The 19,906-nt window shown below is 31.1% G+C and overlaps 1 protein-coding gene across 2 annotated transcripts in view; it reads right to left on the bottom strand.

Annotated features, from left to right (window-relative positions):
* Nucleotides 1-8,687: 8,687 nt before the first annotated feature.
* Nucleotides 8,688-19,906, bottom strand: part of LOC131849168 (ras-associated and pleckstrin homology domains-containing protein 1) — a 90,726-nt gene continuing 79,507 nt past the window's right edge. For both annotated transcript variants that reach the window (XM_059199170.1, XM_059199169.1), the window contains 12 exons: nt 19,703-19,892; nt 19,240-19,382; nt 18,828-18,917; nt 17,269-17,503; nt 16,375-16,524; nt 14,999-15,190; nt 14,600-14,847; nt 14,420-14,512; nt 13,581-13,693; nt 11,262-11,353; nt 10,914-11,108; nt 8,688-10,664 (listed from right to left, as the gene is read on the bottom strand). In XM_059199170.1, the coding sequence (XP_059055153.1) occupies nt 9,415-10,664; nt 10,914-11,108; nt 11,262-11,353; nt 13,581-13,693; nt 14,420-14,512; nt 14,600-14,847; nt 14,999-15,190; nt 16,375-16,524; nt 17,269-17,503; nt 18,828-18,917; nt 19,240-19,382; nt 19,703-19,892 (2,991 nt within the window). In that variant the 3' untranslated portion in view covers nt 8,688-9,414. The remainder of the gene's footprint in view (nt 10,665-10,913; nt 11,109-11,261; nt 11,354-13,580; nt 13,694-14,419; nt 14,513-14,599; nt 14,848-14,998; nt 15,191-16,374; nt 16,525-17,268; nt 17,504-18,827; nt 18,918-19,239; nt 19,383-19,702; nt 19,893-19,906) is intronic.

The raw sequence follows: 19,906 nt of genomic DNA, 5'->3' as shown, positions 1-19,906 counted from the left end.
CACCCTAAGTTATTTAAACTGAACGTCTAAAATTGTCCATGGAAAAGTTATAATTTCAGTGGAGTTTATGTAAATATATATATATATATATATATATATATATATATATATATATACCTACTAGCTGTACCCGCGACTTTATTTTTTTTAAATAAAAATAGTAGACGTTGCTCCTTCTTACATCAGCTACCTGCCAATAAAAGTCCCGTCAAAATCGGTTCAGCCATTTCCGAGATTAGCCGAAAAAAATAGTCAGACAGACAGAAATTGTAATTTTTTTTTATTTTATTGCATGTACCGTATTTATATTTATATGCATGTAGTAAGAAACGGTTATTTCAATATTACAAACAGACACTCCAATTTTATTTAGATGTAGAGATGTATTATGGAACCATTTTTGCACGTGCCAATTATTATCTCATTCAAGAGTGGCACGCCAGGAGTGGTTTTTGGATTTATATATAATACGCGCTAACTCGCGCAACTTCGTCTATGTTTCATTTCCCCGCCCTTTGCAATATTTTTCATTGCAGCTCCGCTCCTATTAGTCATAGCGTAATGTTATATAGCTTAAAGCCTTCCTAGACAAAGTGACTATCCAAAACAAAAATAATTGTTCAATTCGAACCAGTAGTTTCTAAGATTAACTCTTCAGTTTTATAATATTATATTAATAATAATAAAACACACACAACCTGCAAAATACGATAGCCGAAAAAATAACAAAATATAAAGAATTATAACCTGAAATAACCCGACTCTGGCACTTACAAAAAGTAACAATAGTCCCAATCGTCCTCTCAACTACAGGTGTCATACCGAAACACATACATCAATAAATAAATACCCTGAACTTGCCTCCTAATATCAGAAGCCTACCAACCACAGAAGGCTGTTATCGTAAACACATGCCGCATTGTCAGAATTATTTTACAAACAAATTAGACCGATTATATTTATAGTATATTCACTTAAAAATATAACATTGCTATGTAGTTGGCTTTGGCCATAAACGACCGGCGAAAGCCGAGAAGAAAAACAATAAAAATAATAATAATATATACCTAAGTATATACCTAGATGTATGTACGGTATTAATAAAATATACAATACAATGTGCAATAATTATTATCTTGTGATTACATTAATGTGATTTCGGTAATCTTTGTTCAATATGTATTGAATTTAAATATTATCAGTTTTAATTTTTGTTGTAATCTTATAATTATGTTTTTATTATATTAGTCGTCACAGGCGTCATTTTGACATACATTATCATACATATGTCGTATGACAGTGCCATACTGATTGACATCTTCTATCTGTTTAACGTGTTGTACTTCATGTTAACACAGTGATAATTGTCTTTTTTGTGTTGCGTTTTATTTCACCGAATTTTACAGGTAAATAATATGGACAGAGTTTCGTATTTTTATAAATAAAATTTGTTAAAGCGAGACGGAAGAATGAATTATGGTATCGCTGCACCATCTGCGGACTGTGGGCTCATGCTACATCTTCAGGGTGGGGTTCGCACATAGATACATGTGATTTATGTATCCAAAGATGAAATATTTTTATTTATAATTTGTCTTACCTCTAATAATATTACAATAATTGAAGTTGATTTGACATCTAAGCCTGTACTATATTTATTTAATTGGAAAAGGCTAATTTTACGTAGAAATGGGGATAATTGGGCATTGTAGATTTTACTTTAATTATATAAGATTATATACATATATTTTACTGGTTATTAGACATTACCCCGTACCCTGAGCGGCATTACTCATAGTCAGGGGCAATGCCGCTCAAACATGTTTTTTTAAATAATGTCTTCCTACTACTAGTAGAATAAAGTTATATGCTTTTGTTGTTAAATATTTGGTTACTCGATAATTAAAGACTTTGTTAATTCTTAATTTTTATTTGCAATAAATAATTTATAAAATACACCATGTTCTCTTTAAGTGAACGCCATTCATCCTTCTTCCCCTATTATAGATTCAACGCCTTCACACAACGACTCATTTCATTCATCATTTGATAGTAGTCGTTTTTAAATACATTCTGGTGACTCTTCTAATGATAACATCAGTATTAAAAACTTACTATGTGATAATCTATTTTTTTAATATATTAATGCGCAAAGTGTACCGACTCACTATACTGATTTACTCAACTCTTTTTCTGAGCCGAATCTCCAAGCTTTACTTATATCTGAATGGTGGTTAAAACCTGCTTTGCCATCTACCATATAGGTAAGAGTGGACGCGATGTCGCGAATTACTTGCGTAGTCATTCCCTATAAAATAATTTTATCTTCTCCTCCTGAATACAGGGGTTCGGGTGAGCTTTTATTTATAGAGATTGACTTTAATGGATTAATTCCTGTTGGAGTTGTCTACTGTTCACCTTCAACGGATTATTTCGGAGACCTTGACGATGCCATCGATATCCTAAACATTTTATAATCATGGCATCATCATGGGTGATTTTAATACTAACCTGATGAAGGACTCGACGCAATCACAAAAGCTAAGATCAATCTTCAATCCTGCGGATCTGTCTATTTTACCTTTAAAACCGACCCATCGAAACATCGACACTAACGATCCTTGGCTGGACTTTATTAGTATCTCCTTAACAGATCACGTTATTGATTATGATCAAATCTCGGCTCCCGCATCTTTCTCGTCATGACCACCTATTCCTTTCATACAATATAAAAACATCTAAGCCGAAGCCGAATATTACCAGCGTACGTAATTTTTACAGAATCAATGCCACTTTACTTAGCCGCGATGCCGCAATTATTAACCAGAAGCCGCTAGATGCTACTGACATAAACACTAAAATCTCCTTTTTCAATGGACTAATCTTATGTTTATCTGATAAGCATGCACCAGTTCATGTTGTGAAATTACGACGTCCTACTGCTCCATAGATTATGGACGAAGTCCGTAAAGTAATAGTGAAAAGAGACAGGGCTTTCCGTACTTTCAAAAGGGAATAAAAAAAATGCAGCAAACTTCCACTTCTTTATACGCGCTAAAATCGCAGCAATCAGTTGGTAAACGCTTACATATCCACAATAACGTTTTCAATTCTCCTTCAGTAGGTGTACAGATATTACTGATTTGAATTGACAGGTATCTCATATAAGTAGATAGTATTCTTGGTTTCAAATCTGTTCTTATGAATTGAAAAGAATGTAAAATATGACAAATATCGGTTTATTCTAAGTAGCTTATATCCTTAGGATTCTTTTAGACTCTTATCGTTATCTCTAGGAAGTTAGGTAGGTTCTGAACCTGACATTAGTGGACTTATTTATACAATAAAAGACCCATATTTATTTGGAATTTCCTTATATTTGAAAAAATATACAAAGAATTAATGTTATCATCAATTTGTTCTGTACAATTTAAACATAATTACTGAAATAACTAATAAATGCATTAAATACATTGAATGTCAAATAAATTTTCAGGTTACACTCAGCATCTAGAACTTAAAGAATGCACTATCTATATAACTATTAATATATCAATTCAACCTGCTATGTTGACAGTTAAGTTTAGTATTAGGTATTAAATATTCATTTAAGTTAGAAAGAGTAGATACCAGTATTAATAAAAACTTAATCGATAAGATGAGTTTTTATATAATTTTTCACCCCTGTTTAATTCTCTTTCAGTTTTATTTACAAAGCAGTGAATATTTTTACCATTTTCATGTTATTTGGAGATCTTGTGGCTAAATAGAAATTATATATATAAGTATAGATTAAGATATATAGTCGTCTCTGCAAATATGCAGAGGATTTATTCGTTAACTTCCTGTTAGTATACAGTACCTACTAATGAATAGGTACTGTATACTAACAGGAAGTTAACGAATAAATCCTCTGCATATTACATTATATCGTAATATTTAAAATCAATTTAAGCATTTGCTATTTTACTGAACTTCAATTTAAGGAGCAAACTATATTGTTAAGCTTTAAACAAGTTTCCAAACACTTTCAATTACCATCTTATACATAATTTCTTTTATTTTAGAAAAATAATGTTAAATTCCACGCGGACGAAGTCGCGTGTACAGCTGGTGATTAATAATTTAAGAATAGATTAATAAGAGTTTCGGTGTGAAACTGTATCTATCAAACTTATTACACAGTTGGTCTTTACAGTTTTATCTGTAGAGTGCAGACAGCATACTAAAACACGGAAGAACTTATGAAGCGGTTGAAGGCCAATTCCTGGCTGACGGATTCGACTTTAGTCGGTTGAGTGAAAAGTAACAACACAAAGTATTTTTTTTACTACTGGACGTGACATGCAAGTATAGAAATTGTTCTATTAACACAATATTATATTAGGTTATTGCAAAATTATTGGATTGTCCTATTTCTAAAAATATCTCTCAGATTATAGAATTGTAGATATTTTAGGGAAACCATACTTTCTAAAATATCTACTATTTTATTTCTTAATTAAGCCTATTTTTGTAGGTATTTTGTTATATTATAATTATTTTATGTGTGCACACAATCAGAGATTCTGAGATCTGTCAAAATGTGTTTTTCCGTTACCTATTTTACACACTGTATTATCATTACAGACATGTATATCAGAGTTCTAATTCCGTTCCATATTTAGTAAGGATATGCTATAGTTAACCGCGGAGAACATTTTATTTCTACTATTTTCCATTACTTTTCTGTTATAATTGTTATGTACCTACATTAATTACATAAGAAAGAGAAATAAAGACAATTCTAAAATAATAAATTTATATTTTAATAAAATAAGTAGGTACCCATAAAACATAAATATATATCAAAAGTACCATTTATTTTTACATAGAAGAATGTAAAAAATAGGTCATTACATACTTAAAGGCGCGTATAATGACAACAAATGGGCTTTAACTATTATATTAGGTCATTTTTCTAAATATAGTAATGTTAGGGTAACATCTATAAAATGTGTATTAAATTAAAGTCAAATATTTATACTATTTTAGTAGTTCTCATTGTGAAGTTGTTACGGGCAGTAGGTACGAACAAGACTCCACATAGATGGATCACGTCTTTGCCGCTTTTGTTTAATATATACTGACATTTTATACACCTAACAATAATCAGTTAAAATTTGTATTTATATGTTATACCACAAGTCTCCTTTCATATTACTATACAATAACTATTATTGGATGCATATTTTACCCATCTTTTTTTAAGAAACTGCCAGTAGGTATATGTGGAGTTGCTGGAGTAATAGTATAGGTGACCATTTTTTTTCTGGGTAAATATTATTGACATTAAGTTGCCGATCTGAGAAGCAGGGTATTATTTGTGTTTACGGTTAAATCATAAAAACAAGCAATTCAATATTTCTTAAAGCTGTCTAAGGCTGGCCGCATCGCTTAATTCTGCTTAAACACACTCGCTGTCACAACACCTCTCGCTGTTAATATTTTTGAGAATTTTATAGTATATTCAAATACTTTTTCAAAATTTTATATTACAGTATATTCAAATTTCGAAAGTGGTAGGTACTTACTAAGTGATGAAATAACTATACAGAATCTCAGTTTTATTCAATATGGTTTATTTGTGTGTAGTGCCTATTTTAAGAGGATGCAACCAGCTCTAAATTTTTGCTCAGCTCTAAATTACTTAAGACATACCTATTAAATTTTACGTACATCTTGTTTACAGACTTTGCCTTCAGTAAGTACATTAACTATCACTACAATAATATAGGTGATGCTTAGTAAATTGTAGATATACATGACCATTAAGGAAAGTATTTAATATAATGTAGTATACCTGTACAGTAAGCACATTACATAACAAGCTCAGGTTAAGAGATAACTTTAGAAAGTATGTAGAACTATAAAATAATCTTAGCCTATGTGGAATTTATTGGTCGTTCTACAGCGAGTTTAGAGATACTGTTTGCTGAATTGTTGTAATTTCAGAACTCTCAGTTCTAATATTTTAAAAATTTAAATAAAGCATTTGCTTATATGATTAGTGAATTTGCTAATCATTAAAATAGATAAAAATATTTTATAACAGATAAAATAATTGTCACGGTACGGTTATATCATACATTTAATATAGGTACATATTAGTGCAGATAGTACATAACCTATGGTTTTTCTAGAGATTTCATTAGTAGATAAATTTTAATGAATCCAAAATTAATACAATATACATTTATATCAAAAAGAAATGTGAATAATTACTAGTAATAATAAATTTAAAATACATACATGTTCGCCCAGCTCTGTTTTGGACGCAATTTTATTGTCAAAATCGGATTAATTTTTAAATCAGTCTTTGTTACCCGAATATGTACTTGGATGGAATATCTTTATACTAATGAAATTGCTAAAAATATTGAAAAAGTGAAAAAAGTAGTAAGTATATAAAATAAATATAATGGACAAGGTAAATATTTCAATAGCTACTGCGATAATAATAAAAACATTTTTCTTCTTGGACTCGATCATTATTAAGTACGAGTCTATAAACACCATCAGATAATAATGAAACACTATTTGCATAGGCTTAGTTAATTATGAAATATTACATATATGTTATTACACACTATACAGGATTTTAATGTACCTGCGACTTAAAGCCTCTTTTAATTATAAATGTAATGGTCTAATAAAGTTAATTTACCAAAGTGTTTCGTATATAATTACAAAATTTAACCTAATCAGGTATTCGAAGCTTAGTTCGCTACTTGGATTGGGAACAACTATTTATCGCTACGCTCGCTCAGTTGAATGTACCTAGATGTTGTGCAGATAAATCAAATAAATGCCTGCAAATAAAACCAGACGATAAAATCACAGCCCAAACATAATAAGAACGCTTAACGGATACAGTGAGATCAGACATATTGGAGTTCTGTATATTTTTATTTTGTCCCCTTCCATTAACTACTGTCAATTTAAAATATATCTGTACATTTATAAAATTAAATATTAATTAAATAATGCAATCCTAAATTTAAAATACAATGACATTATTTTTGAAATTTTATACTTTAAATATGTCACTAAATATGTAAACTCTAAAAAATAATATAGAGATGTTCAGAAATAATATCGCAAAGTTACTTACGCGTTTAATTAATCACCGACTGTAAATTTTAATTATGCGAGTAATATGATGACTATATGTATAACATATCATAAACATGGACTTCGTGGTATAGCAACATCGAACATTACAAACGACAGATAGAATAATGGATTACACCTATAAGTATTTTATGTACAGATATTTTTAATAAGAACCTGTGGCAAAATAATGAACAATGAACCCATACAGATACAATCTCAGTATGAATACGACTATGGCACATATAGTTTCGAAGGGGTTGTTTCATTAATGTGTGCAGTCACCCAACCATTTGAAAAACAAGAACTCACTTGTATATAACAAACTCTTATGTATTAATTGTTACTTGTCCGACTTACAAATAATGTGTAGCTCTGAGTAAAAATATATATTTTAAAACAAATTCAATATAATAGTTTGCGATTATACAACTGCAACTGGAATGGTTAACTGTCATAACCATTTGACAGTTATTAGTGTAGCAAGTTGTGTGCAAGTAATTCATTTAAACAACGTACTCTTGGAATTGAATATTTAAAAGTAACATTTATAGTTTTTGATTGTAATGTATAGAAATAATCAATTAACTGCACATTATTGAAAATATTGATTATAATACGTCGAATTTTATGACGGTTTTGTTAGGGCAATCAATAGCAATTTTTAAACACTTTTCAAATATCTAATTCTTAATGAAGCAACCCCTTAATATTACCATTATAAATAATAAATAATTATCTCTTTAAAAGTAACAGTATAATGTAATAGATACATTTAATAATTATTATAATATATGTATTAATATGTATACGTAGCTGGTATAATAACAACTTGCATTGCTTTTTTGTCATTTCGGAAATATAAAACGGCACATCAAATGTCATGTATATAAAGCTTTGTTTATATTTGATTAGGTATATGTCATATAGATTTTAAACTAGTCATATTATATCTTAATTTCAATTTAACACATTGATTATTAAATATTTGCGACGTACACAGATTTATCAACACGTAATATCCCAATACAGAAGGGATCAATACCTACATAGATAACTTGACGGAGTTTAGATGTGTCGACCAGCGCCCAAACATTATTTATAATAACACTCAATAATTATCTAGGAACATAATATAAAATTGACAAAACTCCAACTCATGCAATAAATATATTGTACTGTCTACTAGTTACCTTCCTACCTGCTATATATGCTTGTTTTAAATTGCTATTAATCATAGAGTATAGAAATCATGTAAGTGAATGTCTATGTATCGATGTAATATCTAGGTATATCGCTGGAGACAACTCATTAGTATGTGTAGCCCGTTTTTTAATGTCGGAGACTAAAACAGGTTTAAATACATAAATTTTAAATAATGTTACCAGTTGTATCACCTATAGCGATATTGCGATTAAACTACAAACATACTATAGGAGTTACAATCTTATATATAAATGATAGTATGTATAACAGTGGTTAGACACCACTGTTATACATACAATGATGAAAGTTGCACTGGATGTCAGTGACAGTGACAGTGTTCTTATCCGTGTTTTGTAATTTGCGATTTATACCGCCGATACATAGAAATTGAAATGTATATTTTATGTTTTGATTATCTGATATTCAAAACATAGAAGTAAATACGATTTAATGCCGCCTAAAAGCAAGCATATATAAGCAAGACTATATGAGGTTCGCACCATTCAGCATAATAATATTATTTCCATACTTGTAATCTAACCTACACTACAACGAACAAATGTCACAAGGTACAGAGTACAAGTAGACAGACAAAAACCAACCACATTCCTTAGTATACCTTTTCAAAATAGCACCGCCTTTCGAATTATAATAAATTATTAATAATAAATTTTCTTTGTTATGGTCATAATTATCGAAATTGGTCACGTTAGTACAAAATGTTAAAAATAATTACTATTACCCTCCGGTCGTATAAAAGTAACAAGCCTTATTATAAATTAAGGGGGCTTATTAAAGATTACTTTTGTATATTCGATTAAACTTTTTTATTACACCCAGAGACCGTACGATATTATATTAAAGGCTTTTTCATTTTAAATCTTATCTACTATTACAAACGTCTACACATTTATTAAATATAGCCAAACATCAGCCTCAATGGGCTCTACTGTTATCGTAATTCGAAACAATATTTTACAGTATGACAGCTATTTCCAAATATTGTTTGCAATATCTACTACATTCTAAAAATGCATACTAATAGTGGTGAGTTATTCACACGATAGGTTGCATCGTGGAGGGGTGTGGATGTGTAGAAAGATGTGTGGACTCGCTACGTCGCGGTGGAGCAGGTGGAGGTCGTTTTTTAATGGGCTTAGGTTCCTCTCGCCGTGGTTGTGGTTCTCGGCCATATATATTTTCATAAAATGGATCCTCAACACCGCTGCCATAATGTTCTTGTACCCACATGGACACACTTGTTTCCTTATAAGCTTCCGAAAGCGGATATTCACGGAAACCCAACACTTCATGAGGCGTCGTGGCTGGTTCTAACTTACACTTTTGCGCAACTTGCCATTTTTTCCTCATTACTCGTTGTAAATCTTTCAAGAATTCTTTAGGTGGATTGCTATTGGAATCCGCCAATTTTTTAGGAGATGAAAGTCTTGTACTCTCATTTCTTTTGGGCGGCGGTGGTTTTCGAGGAGATGGTGGTAGTGGTTCCTTAAGATTGAAGGAAATTTTCTTGTTCTTTTTGGCATCGGAACTAGTAGGTAGATCATCAGCAAAGTTAACTTTCTTTATCGAACTAGTCCGCTCCTTACCCGGTTCTAAAGTCAGTTTCTTTTGAACTGATGGACTTCCGTTACTTATTTTTTTATTCTGAAGTTCTACGAGACACGCCCCATATGCGACATTTTGTTGTCCATATATACTTTTATCAGAGTGTAGTGATGAGGTACGAGATGTATCAGAATTAACACTGTCCAATGAAGGCTGGCGTGGGAAGGTTCGACTCAGGTCTGAGTTTCGGGAACTCGTTCTAGATTGGGAAGCTCGGGATGTTTGTTCTATTTGTTGCGCAGACAATTGACTTACTATGTCATGAACACGGCCACTGTGCTGGTTCACGGCTTCTATAGCATGCTCAGGTGGTGGTGGTGGGAGACTTAGTTGCGATCCAGATATATCTTCTATGGGTTCAAGTGGTGGAGGAGGTGGAGGAAGAGAATCCAAACTTAAAGTAGAACTAAACATTCCGTCTGGTATATCTTCGCTAGGTGGAGGTGGCAAAGGAAGATCTTCCACGGTACTTACTTCTTGTGGCCTTTGTATTTTGTCATAAATTGTAGTGTAACCATACAGAGAAGAACTATTGTCTGCGATATTTCGGTAGACATTATCGCGAGCTATACTTTCGTAGAGTCCAAAAGAAGGCGACGGAGGTTTGTGTTGAACAGGGCTGCTTGCCGTACCAACGTGACTAGTATTTGCAGCGCTGTACACGACGTTGTCTGAAGATTCTGAACAATAAGAATTGTATGAGAAAACATTAAATAACATATAATATAATTTACATTTTTTAAATAAAACAATAAACTGAAATTTTTTATTATCTTGATATTCCAATTTTTTTTTTTGTTTTACTAACATTAACTATATTTTTTTACGACATTGTAGTAAAAACGAGACAAAACACTTGAGAGTAAATGAACTATGAGGTATATTAAACTAGTTTAAGTATAAAACTATAGTCAATATGCTATACTAACCAAGTGTGTGATGCCTTTTGAGTGTAGAATCCTCAGTCCGAGACTTTCTTGGCCTTCGTGTGAGGGTACCACCATCACCTCCCCCATCATCCTCGCCCTCACCTTCTCCGCCTTTCTCGACCATCTCCTTTAATTGCCGGGTCATCCACGTTAAAGGAATATTGGGCTTCATCGAAGGTTTGCGTTTTATAGTACCTACGATTACATTTATATTATACATTACAAACAAAATACTCTTAAGTCCAAAATTATTGAGTACTTAATAAAAGTATAAATGATATTTATTGTTTGGTAATATGAAGAAAATATTACTTTCATCTTTAAATACAATATATGTTATATTCTTACCCATTGGAAATTCACAATCAAACGCGCTTTCTGAGGCTGTGCCGCCATCGGAAAGACAGCCGCTTGAACTGGATGACGAGGCGCGAGAGTGTCTGCCGCCAAATATTATAAAATTATGAATCGTTATACACCAACTTCACATAATTACAATTACAGCTCATGAGCTAATAACTATGCTAAATCTACGACAGTAGCCATATATAGCTACTGTCGTGTAGTATCATCTTTTAATATTACAAATAATAAATAAGGAGTCATATTGAAAAATCGTTTTCTACATTAAATTTCCTATGCCAATACAGCATTTTGGACCCCTTCTATAGATATAAAATGAATCCTCGTTTCCCTTAATCATAGCTTATTTAAGAAGAGTTTAATAGATTCAATTTATTTCTTTCTTGTTTCCAAATATTTTATAGAAGGTTCTTATTGAACCAAAAAAAAAGAAGATTACGCAGAAAATTGGGTATTTTAGTAAATGTACATGAACAATTTACGCATTTTAAAGCTAGTTCTCGCATTTGATGACAGTTCGCGCATTCACTAAGATAAGGCGTTTGTCGGATTACCTAGTCAGTTTATTCATACTTAAATTTCTTTTTTATTCTGAATTTTCCACGTCACTACAAAATGTTAACTATCTTCTCATTTATAAAATTGAATACTCCTTTTCCTTGGTAACGGCATAATATAAGAACAGTTTAATCGATTTAATTATTTTTTCTTGTTATCTAATATTTTTTATAAGATCCTGATTGAACAAAGAAATATGAAAGACCAATAGAGCTTTAGAAATTTTAAAAAACTTAACTACCAAATAACGTAGCGCGTCTGATAGTTCGCATTTTAAGCTATTTCTCGCATTTGATAACAGTTCGCACATTTGATGATCGTTCGCGCATTCACTAAGAGAAAACGTTTGTCGGGTTAGCAAGTCAATTTACTAATATTTAAAATGCATTCTATTAGAAATTAATTGATCGTTACTAAGGCATATTAACTACCCTATAATAATAAATCCTCCTTGGTTACGGCATAATTTGAGAACAACTTGATCTATTTCCTTAATTTATTTCTTCTTATCTAATACTTTATAGAAGGTTCTTATTGGAATACAAAATTAAGAAAATTAAGAAACTTAACTATAATTTAACGTCGCGAGTTTGACAGTTCGCATTTTAAGTTAGTTGGCGCTTTCACTAAGACAAGACGTAGGGTTAGTTGTTGTCTTTTTTTATCTCAGAAACAAATTTGACATTACTTATGTTGTCAGCTTTTTGCGGAACTTAAATAGTGTTGTTGCACAATTAATATCAAGTACCTATTTATATTGATTAAATTGAAATAATATGTGCGTGTTTACTTAATGCGCATTAATTTAGAATTAATAATGTAATAAGTATTAATAAATATAGGTTTGTTCTATCATACTATATTTTTTATTGACATATATTTTATTTAAGGATAGATTTTTTCAGTTTACAAAACGAATGATCTTCCTTGATATCATATATTTAATAAAACATACATCTATTTAAAATATTTTCATCAAAATTACTCAAATATTTGTGCTTCATACAAAGACAATAATGGAAACACTAGTGGACGAACGTAAATTTTGAAAATATATTTTTAAAACTACGTAGTATATACAATTGACTAAAATAGAAAATTAAGATTAAACATATTGGTATTACAGGTGCAGCACTACTACGCTACAGCTGGTAATATTATTTGAAAATTTGACTTTCTATAGTTATATTTAGATTTACATTTTACATTGGTTTTATCCGCGTGGAACTAGTTTAGTACCCATACCACAGAAATTTTGCCATATATTTTGTATTGTTTTTAGTTGAATCCTTGTGATAATTTTATATTTCAGGACCCAAATACCTAAGCTGTATATTAATGAATGAGTTCGAAATTCAATAGAGATCTCCATGTTTTATGCATTGTAATAAAAGGATTAATCTGTATCTCGTTCTTTTTTTCGTATATACAGTACGTTATTTCTTTTACATTTGATGGTAAAAAAAAAGTGTTTTTTTGTATGTTGAAATGTCAATGGTATGGACAGTAAATAGCGTAACAGCGTAACCGTCATTATGTTAAAAAAGAAATTTATATATTCGCATGGAAATTTCAATTTCGCTTTGCATTAATTTCACTAGACTGTTACACTATTCTGTTTAGAACAAAAAATAGTCATTTGTTGTTAACATAAATAAACAACAATGATCAAATTTTCTAATGTTTTGATTATACAAAAATTTGTTATGAATATTATGGTATAATATATTTTTATAGAACACCAACCTTCCACTGCTGATGTCGGAGTTGGCAACACTGGCGTTACTGGAAGTTGATTGTGCGGGACTGTTAATACCCACGGCTACATTGCCGTTTGTCTTTGTAGGTATTGATGTTATCTAAAATAAATAATACAATTTGAATTCAAGTATAACATAAATGAATATGGCTGGTTTTTTAAATTATTAACCGGGTCTTAACACGAATAATTTTATGGCAAATAAAGGTATTTACCTCTACTCTCCTCTACTACCTCTGTTACTCCAGTCAGCTCGTGACCACGGCCTGTGCAACCTAGTCGAAACGTCGAGAGAGGTAAATACCTTTATTTGCCATAAAATTATTCGTGTTAAGACCCGGTAAATAATTTAAATAATGTATATAAAACACGAAAGTTTAAAATTACATATGGTTGGTTGTTTTAATTTTAACTAAATATAAACGGTATTACGGATTACACTTACACACTACTTCATACGTACTTCAAGGATCTCCAGAGTATCCCTATCAGGTTTCGTGAAGATCTTTGCTATATTTTAAAATATTATATAATATTTGTCTAATATTGAATGATATTTATTGACAAAAAGATTTGATAGTTTAAATTTAAAAAATAAGTGTTTCTTTATAATTAGTTTAGTAAAATTTTTTTGAGTAATATTAAGCGTTAGTAGACTTAATTTTTTTTATCCATAGATGTTTAAATCTAAGCTAGATTTAAACATCTATGGATAAAAAAAATTACGAAATCCTACAAACATTTTAGATTGTTTTTTCTACATGATTTCAGATTTTTTAATTTCATTCCTCTATTTTCGTAGAAATTAAAATAATCGTATACTAACAGAACAAGAACGCGCATGTGCTAGATGGTCTATATCCTCTTGAGTGAGCTCTTCTACCAAAGCTCTGTAATTTTCCAATATTTGTCTTCCATGCTGTAAAATATGTGATAAATAAATAGTGATTCTTTTTTTAATTATAAATTAACAGTTTTCTTACTATGACGTGTTTTGTTTAATTACCTTAGCTATCCTCATGGCAGTGACCCATCTTTCTAAGGTTTGTTGATCATCAGCGCATAGGAACTTAATGAATTTTACACTCTTTGGCTGTTGCAGTCTTGGATGTTTAATTGCGAAGCAATAGTCAGTCGGTGACTTATATTTCTTTTTCCAATTTAATCCTATGTACACTTCATTGTTGTCGAACGTTGCCAGGCAGACCAACTCCTTCAACGTCTTCACCTTATCTTTTGGCGAGTAATACAGACCTAAATAAAGAGACAAATCAAAGCAATATAGTAAAGAATATGGACATAATATAAGAAGAGATAAAACTCGCATAGGCCAATTCGCAATGCTTTATCAGTCACATAAAAAATTGTGTGGCCACACGGTCGAGCTTATCACTTGTTTACTTACCAGAAGGTCGAAGCACAAAGTGGAACTTCTTCCATCCCTTTTTGGCGTCGCTCTTTAGATAGAGAGGACCCTCCATTGGAGGCACGGAGTGTCCGGACACAGATGGCATAGTACTTATAGTACCACTGCTTTGACCGAAGAATTCTTCTATTATTACTTGTCTTGAATGTTCATCATGTTCGGATGACCAACCTAATTAGAGATTATAGCTCTTAATTAATTTTATTTTATAAAATAATTTTAATACTTCTTACAGACATTACAAATGTACTCAGAGTCACTCCTAGAGTCTGTACTCAACTTGCCAGAAAAAATTCTAATGTGTTTTTAAATTTCTTCTTTGTAAAATAGCTTATTATAATATTGAAGAATTTATAAACGCTGTAAGACTTCAAAGAAATAACAAAAAGGCTAGTCGACATCACAGAAGACCGAAGAGCTGGCAGCTACCTTGGGCAAAGAATTAGTCTAGCTATTCAAAGAGGAAACGCTGCCAGTATCTTCGGAACTTTGCCTAAAGGGGGTCTTTTTAATAATATATTTTAGTTATTATATTATATTTTTTAAGCTTTTTAATTTTAGGTTGTAGTTGTACAATTAAGTTATGTTAAAAATTCAATAAATAATGTACTATGTTCATATAGATTTAAGGTCTGTGTAAAGTCAGTTCTCGTTATGACTCTGCGTCGAATGTACTCGTTACTAATAAGCCATTTATAATCGATAATAATGTTTTTGTAGAAAATTTCTAACTTAAAATTCATAGCGCTGACAATGTTATCTGATTGAATAGAGATTAAGTGCGTAGCGGTTTCTATGTTGATTATTGCATGCCTAATCCTTGTTAATTAAATAAGTAAATCAATATTTATTTAAAAGAGCAACACACAAGTTTCTTGCTTACTTCTTGTGATGAATCTGCATTCCGAATAAGCGGTAGAATAAAAAAACTTGACTATTCAAAAGTGCTTATATTAGTTTATTTGAATAAAGATTATTTCTATTTCTATTACTCTTACATAACTCTATGTACGTACTATTAATAACATCATATGCTGATAATATGTTTTTACAATTAGCACATCTTGACTGAATTGTTTAGTAACCAGTCCAGAAAATTTAGTACCTCATTTTGTATTTTCGAGGTTGATTTTAGATCATGGAGGACTCTTAAAAATCATTCAAATTTAAGATTTCTAGATATCTGATTAATTTATTCTAACACTTATTTATGTTTTAGTCATGTACAGATGGCCAACATAACTTATTTTTAAAGTCAATAAAAGTGGTGTGCCACCATCAATGTTTTTGTTAATGTGTGTAGTCTTGAGAATACATTTTATTATTATATTCTACATTTGTATATTGTTACATACCTCTATCATCTTCAGATAAAAGAAACTTTTCAGGTGTTTGAAAGAGCATAATTTTATCTGGACGTTCAGAAAATAAGATTTTATTCTTTGATTCTCTAGTCCACAGCATTAGGTTATCAACTAACATTTCATGATCTTCATATACACGTTCTGTAAAATAAATTACAAATAAAAAAATCAAGTTTTCAAAAAGGGTTTGCTACTACTTCATACTAAATACTTTGCTCAGTGACTTTGGTTTATAAGAAGGTTCTCTTCATAAAATATCTGACAATATTTATTTATTGGATACTAAGAATAATTGAAGTGCTTGCACTGACAAATATTTAAAATAAATTTATAATAAAATATTACCAGTTACTTTCTTACAAGTTAATAAATATAAATAATCTAATATTCCACATTATAATAGTCTAATATCATGTCAAATTTCCCAGAAATGCTTCTAATTTAGTAGAAGGTCACAGTATTGTTACTTAAGATCAATAATTATATATACAAACATGCCTTTTATATTGTTTGCAATTCAAAAGAACAAACGTTTGGACCATGGAACTTGCAACTTAAAGTCTCTAGGGAGGGCCATTTCATTCATACATAATACATATGTTGTTAAAAACGTGACTTTAGAATTTTATGTACATATATATAACATTTATTTAATACCAGTTATCGAAAAATATTGTACCTTGGTATTTTAGTCATAAGTAATTATTCCTGTTTATAAAGATGATTCGATGGATGTACTCAGAGAATACGCACCGGGCAAGGTATAATTTAAAATTTATCAATATTGTTCTCTTTATATATAGATATCTACTAAGAAAGTATTGACTAAGTCCGTAGATTATGACATAGTTAAAATGTAACAAAAAGATAAAATAATTTACTAACCCATATACAAATCAGGTAAATGTTCTACAATTGCCCATTTCGGCTCCATGCTAACGTGGTTTTTATCGGCCAGGAGTCTTGTAACGTAACCACATGACATTTTCTCATCGACCATAAGACTTTTGGAAGAACCATCCATAGAAAATGCTTTGATAAATAACTTTTTGATGTTGGCCTCACGCATTCTCTCTAGTGCTAACTTAATTTTGTCCGCTTTTAACTGGAAGGTAGCATCCTAAAAAAAAGTAACAGAGCAGTCAGTGACACAATTATTTTAAATTATTCGAGGCTGCGACTTCGATCTAGTGTCGTAATATAAGGAATAACAATAGTTTATAATTTACTTGTTTCATCGATTTTAAAAACAAATACAAAATTGAAGCGAATCTTATCAAAGTACATTTGTGAAAACCCCAATGAAATCGTTTAACTAGTTTCTGATAGTTGTAACTACAATTGTTTTGGGATTTATTTGGTCGATAATAATCGTTTTTATCATTCATCTTCCATACAGACAGCGATCATTTTTTACTATAATCGTCAAGGCTTAATTGTTACATTGTTGCAACATATAAACTAGAATTCTTTATTAATAATTTTAGCTACTTTTAACAAATCCAATATTAGTAAGTATTAGCAGTTTCTGAATTGCGTGATTATTACAGTCAGACTACTTGGTTACGAATAAGTACTCATAATATATTAAAAATAATAGGCACATTTAGTATGTAATTGTCGGTACTCATTATTATGGTAAGTACTATCTGTTGATTAAGAAGTAGGCATATTTATTATTATAAACTACTTTATTGTTACAAACAGTATTAAATACTAGCTGAGCCCGTGGTTTCGCCCGCGGTAAATTTCAATATAGAAATTTTAATAAAAAAATATAGCCTATACGTTATTCTGCTGTATACTTTACTATAAAATAGCTTATATTACAGTAAAGTTTCAACAAAATCCGTTCAGTAGTTTTTGCGTGAGAGAGTTACAAATATCTATACTTCCACACGTTTCGTGTTTATAGATTAAGATTTTTGTTAATTTTTAAGCAATAGGAATGGAAATAAGCTGCCAGCTAACCTGACGGTGAGTGGTAATCGTCCCCTAAGTACAAGGATATATTTGTACATGTAATATATGAAAAACACAATGTGACAAGCGTTATACCACTCATGTGTTGTCATTCCGCAGGATTAAAATGCGGCCGTATAAGAATACGGCCACATTCTGTTTTTCTTACCTTTCAAAACACAGCTTAGAAAGCAAATACTTAAAGAAATAAATAGTAATGTATTAGTTTTCCTGTCCGCCGACTAAACTACTACGCGGTTCGTAATGAAATTTGACGTGGAGATAGATTGTGTCATGGGATCAAGGATACCTTTCATTTAGATTCAAAGTCGCCAGTAACGACTACTGTTACATAATTATAATTTATATTACATATATATACGATTTAAATATCTGTATGAGAATCTGAATTATTCATATAACCATTGCACATAAAATTAAAAGTTACATAAATGTAAGTATGGTATTAATAATATTTATACCTTTTGATTTTCATGAAGATTTAATTTTAGCGCTTTACATTTAGCACTAGCACTACTGGATGCTGATGATTCACTTGATAGCATGGATACCTAGAAACACATTACAATGACTTAATATACATTAACAATAACAAACGTCATACCCGTTAGTCTGCTTTATGGGTCATCCAGAAATTACGTCACAAATGGCGGCCGGCAAAGTGTCTTACGAATTATTTTTTTTGTTTAATATCCGTGTTTTGTTCAATCAGTTTAAATTGAAAGATAATATTTTTTTGGTACTGGTCCGATTTGTTCTCTAGGCCTCTTGAGTAAGTAGGAGGAGTAGTTCTTATTACTAGTAGTACCACTAAGTCAAACACACTCTCAAGTGAGAGTCGTGAGCATATTTCTGTTAAATGTAGGTACTTACAGTATCACTAAATGCGGAGTCATTGTCAGGTGAGTCGGTGCGAGTCAGGGGGGCGCCGTCACCGCACTCTTTGCTGCAGTCGGTTCTCTGAGGACAGCTCTCGGTGCTCTCTTCGACTCTCTCTTTTGAAACTGAAGCAAAACCTGTAAAACGACACCCATTTTATTACCTGGTGTTACTCCTCCAAGCTATTTTATTTAATAAAGCTATTTTATTTAATATTTGCAATATTTACTAGATGAATTGGCCGAAATTTTGTATACAACCTTATTTCTATTCTAAATGATCAATTAAACAGCGAAATTGTTACTATTGCAATTAATCGCAAGAAAATTGTAATTTTGCTTTATTCCTTCGCCATTCAAAACGTATTAGTTAAACCCATTGCAGGAGCAGACATGGGAGACTCGACGAATACAATCACCATTTTTTTCTTTTATTATTTGAATAAACGCATACTCACTAGCAGATACTCTTGATATTTCTTCATCATACTCCGAGTCTAAGGCGCACAATTCCCCGAGAATGGCGTCCAGATCAGCGTCTTGTGTTTCTTCTAGGTTTGCCATCGAAAATCGGTAGGTGTCGATACGCGGCGCGACTATCTCCAGCGGCCGCAAACCACTTGATGCTTCATTTGATGAATTTAAACCCTGGAATAGACAAA

The sequence above is a fragment of the Achroia grisella genome, unplaced genomic scaffold, assembly GCF_030625045.1.
Source record: "Achroia grisella isolate CSIRO2021 unplaced genomic scaffold, CSIRO_AGI_Agris_v1 utg640, whole genome shotgun sequence".
Taxonomy (NCBI): domain Eukaryota; kingdom Metazoa; phylum Arthropoda; class Insecta; order Lepidoptera; family Pyralidae; genus Achroia; species Achroia grisella.
Note: the sequence above shows the minus strand (reverse complement) of the source record. Positions and strands in the feature narration are given on the sequence as shown.